The following is a 13,208-nucleotide window of genomic DNA, read 5'->3' on the forward strand; positions in this document are numbered from 1 at the left end:
TTTATAAAAAAAAAAACATTCAAAGCTTTTCGCAACGCTAAGCGGCCATCTTGTTTTTTTTTTTCTTTTGGACTTTTCCACGTAAACATCACACACATCTCGTAATATTTATAATTTATATACATAAATATATATTAATTAACGAACGGCCTTCATTTATTTATTTATTTTTTTCTCAAATTTAATTAAATGCTCCTCCATCATCATCATCATTATTATTATTATTATTATTAAAAATAACCCGACTGCAAACGAAAGTAAAATACATAAACGAAAAAGTAAAGATTGGCAAAAAAGAAAAACCGTTTTTTGCATAACTTCCGGTTCCGGTTATAATGGCGATTTCAAGGTCATCAACGGCAACGTCATCGATTATTTTCTTTTATGAATTTGATAAATGATGAATGACGATTGTGCGTGGAGTGGGCGTACGTTCGCGAACGCGCGAACGTACGCGCCATTAAAACGTCCTCGTAATTTAATTTTTTTGTGCCTTTTTTTTTTTTCGTCAAAAAATTACAAAAAGAAAATTTTGTTCAGAATTTTTTTTTCCGTTTTGTAACGGATATCAGTTACTCTTTGAATGATTTCGAAGGAGCGAACGCCGAACGCTCTCGTTGTTCTCGTTCTTATAATAAAACGACGGTAAACCCGACGAACTAATTTTTTTTTTTTTTTTTGTTTGTTATCTACATCTAATTCGTTATCAATTGTACTAGATTAAGTATGAACTGGTTCTTTTGCGAATATGTGGTGGGGAATATAATTAGAGAGAGATCCGTTCTCTTTTGTGTTTTTTTTTTTCATTTCTATCAAATTATCACTTTTAATTACATTATTTACATCATCTACTCCGTTTATTTCTAGAGAATGTTGTCGTCGAACGTCGTCGTCGTTCCCGTTCTCGTTCCCGTCGTCGCCACCGTCGCCGACACCGTTGACGTCCGTCGCGCAAATATCCCCGTTCGCAACCGTTTTTTCCCCCCTATAATCCTCTCCTCTCATTTCACTCTCTTTCATTTTTTCCGTTTCGCTTTTGACGGAATCGACGACGACCGGTTTCGGATTATCTGCTATGCTCACATACGCAGGCATGGCAATCAAATTTCTAATTATAGGCACTTCGTGAATTGTTTCTGTTTCAGTCTCGCTACCTGAGAAATCTTCGTCGTCGATGGTTTCATCAGTCTTATCTTCCTCTTGCAGTGACGAAACGTCGTCATTTCGACGAGATAAATTTGGCGACTCGTTTACAAATGACCTACACATCAAACGTGGCAAAAAAAATCATTATTATTATTATTATTATCATTATTATTTTATTTTTGTTCCATTTGTCAAATTTAATTACTTCGTTCCACTGCTCACAGATGCCGAGGGTTCACCCGTGTTTTGTCCCTTGAAATGCGCTAATGATACGTATTTTGGTCCGGTCAAAGACGCTTCATCTTTTATCTGAGCATCTTTTACGCTTAGGTTCGAATTCGACGACTCGTCCAGACTGCTGCTCTCATCGATCGAACCGTTTCGTGCTAAACTATTATTATTATCTCCGTTGATGGAATTTATCGCGTCGTTGCTTCCGGGTATCTGTGCGGGATTAGCAGATTGTACGCTGGCGATTGTGACGTATCCCTTGCCGGGTAAATTTCTTTCGGGAGTGTAATTTGTAAATCCTACTTTTGTGTACCTGAAATATAAAAATTCATATTTCGAGTTTAATAAATTCATCACATTGCATTTTTTTTTTTTTTCCCCCGGTAGAATTTTTAGGTTTTTACCTTGGAATGGCGTTACTGCCCAGCTCCCCCCAATCTCCTCCGACTTCTGGAAAATTTATTATTTCTTTGGCAGGAATATTTCTCGGATTGTTTGCATTTCTGTTAAGAGAATTCCAACGATCCGTACCGTTGGACGTTATTGTGCACTGAAAAATTAAAAAAAACGTTTTTATCATTATTATGTTTTTTAAAACGTGGCTTAATCAATTCTTTTTCGAAAAAAATCTTTTCGAACCTGATCCGGTTCCGCTCCGGAATCTGACGATATATGAGTATCTGACGTTATGGAAGAAGAAACGCTTTCGCGTCCGACGGAACAACCGGAAGAATCTCCACCGTTTTTTATCGGTGGCAAATTAAACGATGTTATGTCTATGCTTTCGTCTGATTTCTTATCGAGGAGAGATTCCTCGTCCGGAGCCAACACGGTTCCGACAGACCCGTTTACGTTGTCTGGAGATCTCGGAGGCCATCTTTCCAAGTGAACGTAATCTTGATTATCCTTTTCAAGTTCCTAAAAAATCCGCAGTACGAACGTACGTACATTAATAATCGAAAATCTTAAGAAAGAAATGGAAAAGGTGTAAAAAAAAAAAATGGTTGCACGTGCAAAAATTACCTGAGATTGTAAACCAGGTGGAAGTTTGACTTCAACATCTTTCATTTTTCTACACTGAAGCCATCCCCTGTAAATTTTTTTTTTTTTTTTTTTCAAAAATTAAAATTCGTTTACAACACATTCAATAAATAAATAAATAAAATTGGAAAAAAAAATTTTTTTTTTTTTATTTACTTTTTAATAATGCAAGTGACGCAAATCGCTGAAATGAGAATTATCATGGTTCCAGTCACCCAATTGATAAGTACGTTATTTTTAACCCAAACTGGAAAAACAAAAATTGTCATTCACATGTGATAACAGTTTTCAATTATTATTATTATTATTGTTTTTACCTGATGATCCGCAAATAACTTCCGTTGAATCACTCCAGGGTCCGACGTAAAAATTATTTTGATCGATATTTATGGCACGTATTTTAAAATCGGATTTATATTTTTCCCTGCAGGATTGAAATTCCAACCTGGCACGCATACCACCGGTCACGTTGAAAATTTCCGCGTCGGATGAATCGTCGTCGGGTTCGACGGAAATTTCGTATAGGTCTAGAGAACCCGCGGGAGGATCGGGCAAAGTCCAAGAAACGTCCGCCATTGTTGGATTGACTAAACTAACTTGAGGTTTCATCATTTTTCCAGGGACTCCGACTTGAGTCGTGACCAACGCGGATTTTGAATGTCCGGAACATTTTTCTAAACTCGTGCACACTTTCAAAGTGAAATTATATGGCGTGTGTCCGACGAGATTTTTAACTTTGTATTTATTTATGAATGAATTATCCGACAAATTCTGAAATTCGTACAGAGAACAAAAAAAAAAAAAAAAAAATTTAGACTTTTTAAGGGAGGAGGGGGGGGAGCAACGAAAAAAAAAATTAAATCTGAAAATAAATTCGTACCCGTGCGTCAAATTTTATTTTCTTTTCACCCCCTGGATACTCTATGTACAATTTGTACGTTTGTAAAACTCCGTTCATTTCTTCGGGTAAATCCCAATTTAAAGTGACGGAATCGTTGGTGACGGAATCAGCGACGAAATTGTGGGGAACGCTGGGGGCTGAAATGAGAAAAATCCCTTTTTAACTCCCACATCTCACTCGTCACATCTTTTTTTTTAATTAAATTTTATACCATCTTCCAAGGTGAAAAATCTTTTGGCCATACTCCTCGGCCCTAACTGCATTTGTTGAGATCCATCCAATGAAATTATTGATATTTGCAATTTATAAGTTGTGTACGGCCTTAAATTTTTTAAAGTCACGTTTCTAACTTGAGATCCGTTTATTTTGGCTATTTCTTCCGTCGCGTTGCCTTAAGAAAAAAAAAATGAATGAATGAAGAACTCGAGTGAATTATTGAAACAATTTTGAAAGTTTTTTGTCTTCTTACCGATACAATTATTGTCTTGATGTGAAAATCCAACGGGACAATAGTAAAAAGCAAAACCTTTAAAGGCAGAACTTTGAGCGCATCTGATTTCCCAAACGACATCGATTTCTCTCGAACTCACTCTCGATATGTGAAAATCATCGACTTTTTTAAGAACTGATCAGAGAGAAGGATGGTTTGATATTAATGGCGTGCAATTTAGAGTAGTTAAAAAAAAAAAAAAAAAGTTTTTCAATTTACCCTTGTCGTGAAAAATAACGCATGAAGACCAAATCATTCCGCTACTGCTTCCATCGATTAAATTCGCCGATATGGCAAACTTGTAAAATTTTGTCACGTCCGTCATCGTTATGTTTTTGCTCGTTGTATCTCTCGGTACTGTCACCCAATCAAGGTAGCCCTACCGGAAAAAAAAATTGTACTCTCCGACGACCCCCCTTTTGCAAAAAAAAAAAAAAAAAAAAAAAAATTATTTCGACGTACCTTGCACGGCGCCGGCAAATCTTTATCTTCCTTGCACCAAAATATCGTATAATTGCTAAGATCTTTGTGGGAGACGGGTTTCCAAGACAGTTCGAAAACTCCTTGATCGTAAGCGACTTTAGTGAAACTTTCAGGTTGGATGAAACCTTCGAGTGGGTGAGAGAGAGAGAGAGAAAACGAATTATTTCCCGTGAAAAACAAAAAAATTAAACGACATCACATGAAATATACACTCACTTCCATATTTGGACACGTAAACAAAAGAATTGTCTTCGGAACGTCCCACTTCGTTGACGGAATAAATTGTGAACGTGTAACTGTGAAGATTACTTATTGGAAATTTTGCGTACGTAATTGATTTTTCCAATGGCAATCCGCTAAATTAAATAAAATACAATAATAATAATAATAATAATAATAATAATAAACTTTTGGTTAGGTTGTCGCGAATCCATGACCCGTCGTGACAAAAAAAAAAAAAAAAAAAATTTTTTAATTACCAGTCTTTGTGGTTGTCTTTGGTACATATGACGTTGTAATTAAAATTGTCACCGTTTTCGAATTTTTCCGGTATCCTGGCCCAATAAATAAAAACATCCGTGTCGTTGTTACCATTTGATACGATGTCGAAACAACCCTGGGTTGTAAGCGGAGCCAAACTTGGCACTGAGAGAAAGCGGAGAGGGAGGAAAAAAAAACAAAAAAAATTAAAATTAAACGCAACCATTTTATAAATTTATCAACGATAATAATAATAATAACAATTAAATAATATTTTACCGTCGAATTACATAAACTTAATTATAATCGCCGAGTTTTTTTTTTTTTTTACATTGTTCTCCCGAAGGAAAAAATTAAAAAAAGGAAAAAAGACTGCGGATGTGGAAAGGAATTTCGTTTGTTTCCAGGATTAAAATCGGGAGTTAAAAACTCTCGTTCGGTTTTTATTTCTTTATTATTTTTCTATCATTTTCTTTCCCGGAAAAAAAAAAAAAAATTCGTTAATTAGTTTTTATCATCATTATTTTCTCCTTTTTTTTTTAAAGGGAGAAAAAAAATATATGACGTGTAGTAGTAACCAGATCATAGTACCAACCTGTAGAAGACGTTAGAAAAGTTATAGAAGCTGGCAAGGACCAATCATTCGGACCAGATTTTGCCGCGTACGATTTCAAATATATTCGCACGTCGTAGGGAGTGTGAGAGTATTTAAGGCCGGTGATGTTGTACGTGTAATTTTTACCATAAATCCTTTCGGAATAATCGACATTCACGTCCTGTAAAAAAAAAAAAAAAACCCCAGAATCGAATTAACAAAAGGCATTTCCAACCGTTTGAATTTTTTCCCCCCTAAATCAACTTCTTAAAATTACACGAACGCGAACGCAATCGAACGCAAATGATAGCAACAACAACAATAATAATAATAATATTATCAAAAAGAAAAAAAAAATACTCACCACCCAGTCTTCCCATTTATTTTTATATTCAATTTTCAGTCTCAAACCGGGAGGAAAGTGAAAAAGGGGATACGGAATATTCCATTTGATGAGAGCGCTTCCCACTGTTTTGTTTAAAACCGTTACGTTTTCCGGCTTGTTCGGTATGACTGAAAATCAGAAAAAATAATAATAATAATGAGAAGCAAATTATTACGAACGATAAAATCAAAAAAGAAAAATTTTTTTTGGTTTTCCCTTACCGTGAGCGTAATGATTGAACTTGTAGATTTTTGAATAATTTCCAAGCGCGTTTTTCCCACTTATTTCAAATAAAAAATATTCATACGGCTGACGATAATTGGGTATTGTTTCGAAATCGTACACGCAACTGTTGTTTTTTATATCCAAATCATTCGGACACGGATATATAAACCTGAAAAAAAAAAAAAAATAATAATAATAGACTCTACACAATCACGATCGGAACAATTAAATTTTTTTTTTTTTCCTTTTAAATTTTTAACATTTCGTTTTATTATTTAGAAGAAAAAAAAAAAAATGAACCACGTGACGCGAGTAAACAAAAAATTATATTTAAGTAAATTAAACCATTAAATTCCTTCTTTTCCTTTTCTTCAAATACCAATAAAAAAACCTTCTTAAAGGGGCAACAAAGAGGAAGAAGAAGAAAAGGAAGGGAAAAAAACGTTGGAAAATTCTCCAGAAACGATTTTTACGAATGATAATAATCACGTAAAAAAAAAAAAAAAAAAAACTAAAAAATTAAAAGTGTTAAAAACGCCATCGGGTCAACCGGTTTTGATTGGCAGCACCCGAGGAGAGAAAGAATTTATATTAATTTTTTTTTTTTTTCAGACGTTGGTCATCATCAGGTTTTTTAAAAAAATTCCCTCTCCTTCCCTTCCCCTTCCTCCTTTCCCACTTTCGTTAAATAATAATAATAATAATAATAACAATAATCGTTTCAAAATTTAAATTAAACGTTGAGATAAATTCGAACGTTTATTTCTAAGAAACAAAATCCCATTGCATGTCTCCTCCAAAAAAAAAATCCACCTTAATTTAAAAAAATAAATATGTCTCCCGGCACCAAAAAAAAAAAAAAAAAAAAAAATTTAATTTAAATTAACGAAGAAGAAAATTATTACATCCTGTCGAGAGAGAAAGAAAAAAAAAAGAAAAGAAAATTTCAAACGCCGGTTAATTGCTGCCACGTGGACAAAAATAAATGATGATTATTTCGCATCGGAAAAAAAAAAAAATGGCGACGAGATTTCTCGTCGTATTAACCAACCGTCAAAACAAACAGGAAGAAAATATTTGGTGACACTTACCTTCCGGCTCTTCCATTAAGAGAATATTTAAGTCTGTAAATGGTTTTGATTGGATTCTCAGGTGGCGTCCATTGACAATACAACCTTTCCCAATTAAAAGAATTGCATTGAAAATTCAGTACGGGTTGTGGTTTATCTGAACAAGAAGAAAAAACTTATTATTATTATTATTATTATTATTTTCTCATTTCCATCCAAGCCCTTTATAATCCCTCCTATAATTCAAATATTTTACGCACGTGCTTTAAAAAAAAAAAAATAAATAAAAAAATAAATAAACATGTCAAACGAACGTTTACGCTCTTTAAAATTATTTACATCTTCACCCCCCAATCCCTCCCTCTCTTTCTTAATACTTTTTTATATTCAAATTCCAACGTGTATGTTGTGTGTGTGTGCGTGTGCGTGTGCACGACACAGAGACAGAGGGATATCGACAATTTCGATTCCAATTTTGTTCGTTTGTACTTCCCAAGAAGAAAATACTTACAACCGACTTGAACGTTTGTCAAACAATCGTTTGTATCATTGAGAGCGCAATAATAATACGTGGATCCCAGTGGCGGATCTACGATGTCTACTTTTATCGTCGTCTCGTTTAATATCGTAACGTTGGGCAAAATAAATTTGTTTTTCCTATCCAACGAATAAAAATTTAAATTTCCCGAATTGTATTCCGAGACTCCGGGAAAACTCGTGTTTAACCTGCAATATAATTCCAACGTCGTTCCGTGTTCAATTATGTGATCGCCCGATGGAAGAATGTCTGGAAAATAAAAAATAAAATGATTGATTGATTGAATGAATGAATGAATGTATGAGAGAACGAGTGAATTTTTCCCCGCAAATGAAAAATAATTATTGATGATAATAATAATACGTATAATTTATTATTATTATTTTTTTTTTCAATGAGAATTTACAACAAAGTATTTATTTATTTTCTTACGAGTTTTTTTTCAGGTGGAATCATCATCATCATCATCGTCGTCGTCGTATACGGATGTATAAAAAAATCTCGACGTAAAAAGTGTCGCGGCGAGGAGAGAATAATAATAATAATAATAATAATAATAAATTGTAATTCTTCAAATGTTTTCTTTCCTTTGCAGTAAAAAAAAAAAAAATATATTTTTAAAACATTATTATTATTATTATTATTCTCTTTATTTATCATTCGACATTTGAATTGCAATTTTCTCTCTCTCTCTCTCTCTTTCTCTCTCTATTCATTTCATTTTATTATTTGAAACGTAAAACATAACTTAATATAAAAAACCTGACACATCATCAGAGCCCCCCGGGTCTTTTCTCTCTCTCTCTCTCTCTCTCTCTCTTACAAACGACCGACTGAACACGCGATGAAAATTTTTTGTAAAACGTTGTCGAACGAAATTTCTACCGATTAATGACCTCTCCCCGAAAAAAAAAAAAATTTTTTTCGTTTTTTCGGTGGGTGCGTGTGTGGTTTTCATTTTCATTCCTTTTAAAAAATAATAATAATGATAATAATAATTTCGAAAACTTATTCATTTTCGTTGTTTGCAAACATAAGGGATAATGATGATGATGATGACGGCTTTGATACACGTGGACTAAGACTGATGAACTTCTTCCCCCAAAATTTTTTTACGTTTCGGTCAAATATTTGACGGAAAATTTTTTTATTAACCGAAAGTGAGATTCGACAAACTCGACAAACGATTAACGAAACGAACAAACGGAAAAAATTAATAATAATAATGATGATGATAATAATAATAAAAATCGAACGATAAATTTTTAATAAATTTCTCTTAGTTTTTAAACCAAAAGTTTAAAAAAAATTTTTTTTTTTTTAAATAGTTTTAAAATAATTTATCGATCGAGGAAATTCGTGAAAACTTTCCTAATCTCCCCTTTCCTCCCCCCGCCCCCCCGCCTAAGCCATTCGAGCAAGAGATTTTACAATGAAATGTAATTTATTCGAAAAGAGAAATAATAATAATACAAACGAATAATAAAATGGGGGAAAATTAATTTTGAAAAAAAAAAAAAAAAAAAAAAAAAGAAAATTTTGAAAATTCATAATTCAAATCGGAAATTTAAAATTTTTTTTTTTTTTTAAATTTCGTGGGAGGTGGGGGGAGGGGACGAGAAACAATTTTTTTAAAAAAATTTACTCACCAAATGGAGACTCGATTCCGGCACATTTCAATTCCGCTTTAGGCGCAAAAAACAAAATAAAAAAAATTGTAATAATAATAATATCTAATTTCCATCTAACTTGACATGTGTGCATTTTATTGAACTGTTTTTCTCCAACATTTCTTCCAACTCCATCTAAATATCTGCAAAATGGAAAAAGAAAAAATTATTTTAAAAAATTTAATTTTATTAACATCGATTTTCCTTTCTTTCTCTCTTTCACTCTCTCTACCGCTTTTCATGTTCTCTAAACTTTTTCTTTTTTCTTTCGTCACACACAATTAAATACGACAATCGTAATTGCAACAAACAAACAAAAAAAAAAGGGGGTGAAACGAAAAAAAAAAAAAAAAAATTCACGTATAAATTTTTTAATGTATCATTTCCGAGAACTTGACCGATTGTTTGAGAAACAATCGTTACCCATTTTTTTTTTTTTTTTTTTTGTTAATTTTTATTAAGTTTTGTTTCTGCTGCTACTGCCACTACTACTCCTACTACTACTACTGCCACTACTACAATTACTTTACTACTACTAGGAATAATACCGGAAGAAAAATATTTCGTGTTTTGTTTTTAATTTTTACATTTACATTTCGTGATGGGAGGGAAGAAAAAAGAAAAGTTTCCATTTAGTTTAAATTATACTGAAATTATTAATAAAACGATTCTCGATAATTTGAAGGAAAAAAACACAAAAAAAATTTTTTCCAGGTTTTCCAAACTCTTGAAATAATTTTATTAATTTCAATCAATCCCCGAAAAATTTTTTAAAAAATTCTCTTCCTAATAAATCCTTAAAAATTAAAAAAAAAAAAAAGAGAGAGAGAGAGAGAGATTCTTTTGAAAATTGTTTGTCTTTCTAAATTTGAAAAATTTTTCAGGATACATTTTCATAAAAAAAAGTTTTAAAAACATCAACATTAAAAAAAAAAAGAAAAAAGAAAAGCATTTTCCGATCGCTTAAAAAAAAAACAAAATAATTTTTCTCACATCATCCAACACATTTAAAAAATTTTTTTTTTTTTTCAAAAAGTTATTCGCATTAAAATCAATATTTTCCTCTATAGGGCATTATAATATTAATAATAATAATAATAATAATAATAATAATAATAATAATAATAATAATAATAATAATAATAATAATAATAATAGTGATGATGCCGATGCGAAAACATTCCTGTGCAAAACTTTGATATTAAATAAACAATTTATTGATTGAAACGAGCGAAAATTTATTTTCAGGAAAGATAAACATTATTATTATTATTATTATTATTATTATTATCCACCATTAAACACGACAAGGCTACTTGTCGGGGTTTTTTAAGTATTTATCCGAGGTTTCTACCCGATTCCTTAGGGACAAATACTCGAATTTCGGTGGTGCCACTTATTATAAGATAGCACCACATCAATTCTTGAAGGTCTTCCTGAGTCCATCTTTATTCGATGGGAACGATTTGTCTCCTGACCTGGGCTCCGGTGACTAACATCTTTGGAGTGGCCAGGGTCAGAAGCAGTGAAATTCACATTCTCGTCGAGCTGCCTCAGGTCGACAGTAGAACAAGATTTTGTTTTTGGTTCTTACTTTGTCTTGTTCTCATTTTTTTGCTCTTTTTTTTAAGCCAACAGCACGTGGCGTTCTCAAACGGTCACCCATCCAAGTTTGCACCACGCCCGATGCTGCTTAACTTCGGTGATCGTACGGGAACCGGTGTGACCAGCACGCTATGGCCGTTGGCTTTTATTATTATTATTATTATTATTATTATTATTATTATTATTATTATTATTATTATTAGCCTAATTAAAAATCTTTACCCGTTAAATTTAATAATCTCATTGGTTCTTTCTTATAATCATCATCATCATCAACGGGATTAAATCATTCGATTTCGATTTTACCAATGATGACCAATTTCTTTTTTCCAATGCGAAAACCCCCCCTTTTCACAGCCCCTAATATATTTTTTGCCCCCCTCCCGCAGAAACAAAAATTCTTAATAAACAAAATTACGGAAAACATTGAAAAATTTTAAATTTTGCATTCGTCGTTTCTCTCTCTCTCTCTCTCTCGCTTTTTTTCTGCTGGCTAGCAGTTAAAATACAATAAGTGTCACTCTTTCTCCTTTTTCTTTCTCTCTCTCTCTCTCTCTCTTCCGTCATCATTTAAACATGACAATTTTATTTTTAAAAAAGATTGAGAAAAATAAAAGAAATGAAAAAAATAAAAAAACGTTATTATTTTCCTTTTCAAAAGAAAAAAAAATTACGTTACAAAAATTAAAATAAAAAAAAAAAAAGCTTTTAATTTTTTCTCTTATTTTTTGAAAAGTTTATGTTTTTGTTTTGTTTTTGTTATGTTTTTGTTTTTGGTTTTTAAACATTTAATTTTTAATTTCGCTTTTTTTTTTTAAAAAAAACCAGATCTGTTAGAACAACGAAAAATTACAAATGAAAAATAAACAAAAAAAAAACAAAACAAAAAACGAAAAAAAAACTTAATTTTTTATAAAGAAATAAAAACAAAAAAAAATTTGTACAAAAACCAAATGGAAAACAATGGACGATGATAATAATAATAATAATAAAACATTCGCCATTGTTATTTCCTCTTTATATATATATATATATAACAATTTCGTCGATAAGTACATTTTCCATTTTCTTTCTTTTTTTCCTACTTTTTCTGTCGTTTTCCTTTGGGGAACATCACAAAAATGTTAATTAGTCAATTAATCGTTAAAATTCGAAGTCTCTCACAAACGGACTCATCTCACGCACCCATGTACGACACCGCCCCCCCCCAATTTTAAGGTATGGACCTTTTTTTTTTTTTTTTTTTTTTTTTTTTCCCATTTTTCCTTTTCAACATTCATCCATATTTAAAAAACATTAATTGACTTTTCTTTTTTAGTATATATATATAAATATATATAAACCAACGATCCCATTTGAATATTTAATTTTATCTCAAAGATTAAAAATCCGTTCGCTTTCCAACGAGTTTGTCAAGCAAAATAAAGAAGGAAAAAAAAAAATTAAAAACGGGAATAAATCCCGGTGGAATTCCTTCTTCTCTTTTTAAACATTTCAACATTTCAAACGAAATGAAAAAGATGAATTTTTTTTTTTTTTTCTAAAAACCACCTTTTTATTAAAAAAAAAAAAAAAAAAAGGACGCGCAATTTTAATTCCAGGTACAAAAAAAAAATTCCTTTTATTTTATTTTCTCGTACGACAGTGTTCGTTCCCCCCACGATAATGAGGAAAAAAAAAAATTATTTTTTTATTTCGCGTATGAATAATAAAAATTAACAATAGACCGATAGCTTTATTACTTTTAAAAGTAATTGCCGACCCGTTAAATCATTTATTTTTAATTACGTCATAATAATAATAATAATAATAATAATAATAATATTAATTTGAACCTCATTAAAAAAACAAAAACAAAATTGTCAATTTTTCTTATCTATCGTCGCTGGAATTTGATTCGAGTACTATACGATTACAATCATCATTATTATTATTATTAACAATTCAATAATTCATTCTGACGTAAGCCCTATTATTATTATTATTATAATAACTATTATTGTGTCTGCATTTTTTTTTCGGATTGGGAGAGACTGAAAAAATTACTTTCGTTAAATTTTCGCGCGCAATTTTTTTTTTCGTCGAAAAATCTCATTTCTTTTACGTTTTCTTTCATCGAAATTTTAAATTTAAATGTAAAAATTAAAAGGATCGAATTAATCGTTCGTACAAACAACAAACAACAACAAAAAGAGAGACAGAGAGAGAGAAACACACAACAACATTCGTAGAAACCGAAATTTTTCTTTCTCTCTCTTTTTTTTTTTTTTTTTGTTTTTAAATTGTCGTCACGCCAAATCACTAATTGAAAATCGTAGTAAAAAAAAAAATAATAATAATAATAATAA

At 31.4% G+C, this 13,208-nt stretch overlaps 1 protein-coding gene across 1 annotated transcript; it reads right to left on the reverse strand.

Moving 5' to 3' along the window:
• Positions 1–720: 720 nt before the first annotated feature.
• Positions 721–9,349, reverse strand: Phum_PHUM374950 (cell adhesion molecule, putative; the record flags this gene model as incomplete). The annotated part of the gene is made up of 20 exons (XM_002428249.1): positions 721–1,261; positions 1,352–1,690; positions 1,782–1,927; positions 2,017–2,295; positions 2,401–2,454; positions 2,595–2,665; positions 2,736–3,189; positions 3,299–3,456; positions 3,564–3,710; positions 3,789–3,944; positions 4,029–4,188; positions 4,272–4,387; positions 4,509–4,648; positions 4,772–4,937; positions 5,368–5,548; positions 5,732–5,880; positions 5,974–6,146; positions 7,069–7,204; positions 7,559–7,834; positions 9,235–9,349. 20 exons carry the CDS (start codon positions 9,347–9,349, stop codon positions 721–723), a joined length of 3,957 nt encoding a protein of 1,318 aa, XP_002428294.1.
• Positions 9,350–13,208: the final 3,859 nt, after the last annotated feature.

The sequence above is a fragment of the Pediculus humanus genome, genomic scaffold (genome assembly GCF_000006295.1).
Source record: "Pediculus humanus corporis 1103172107823 genomic scaffold, whole genome shotgun sequence".
In the NCBI taxonomy this organism is placed as follows: Eukaryota; Metazoa; Arthropoda; class Insecta; order Psocodea; family Pediculidae; genus Pediculus; species Pediculus humanus.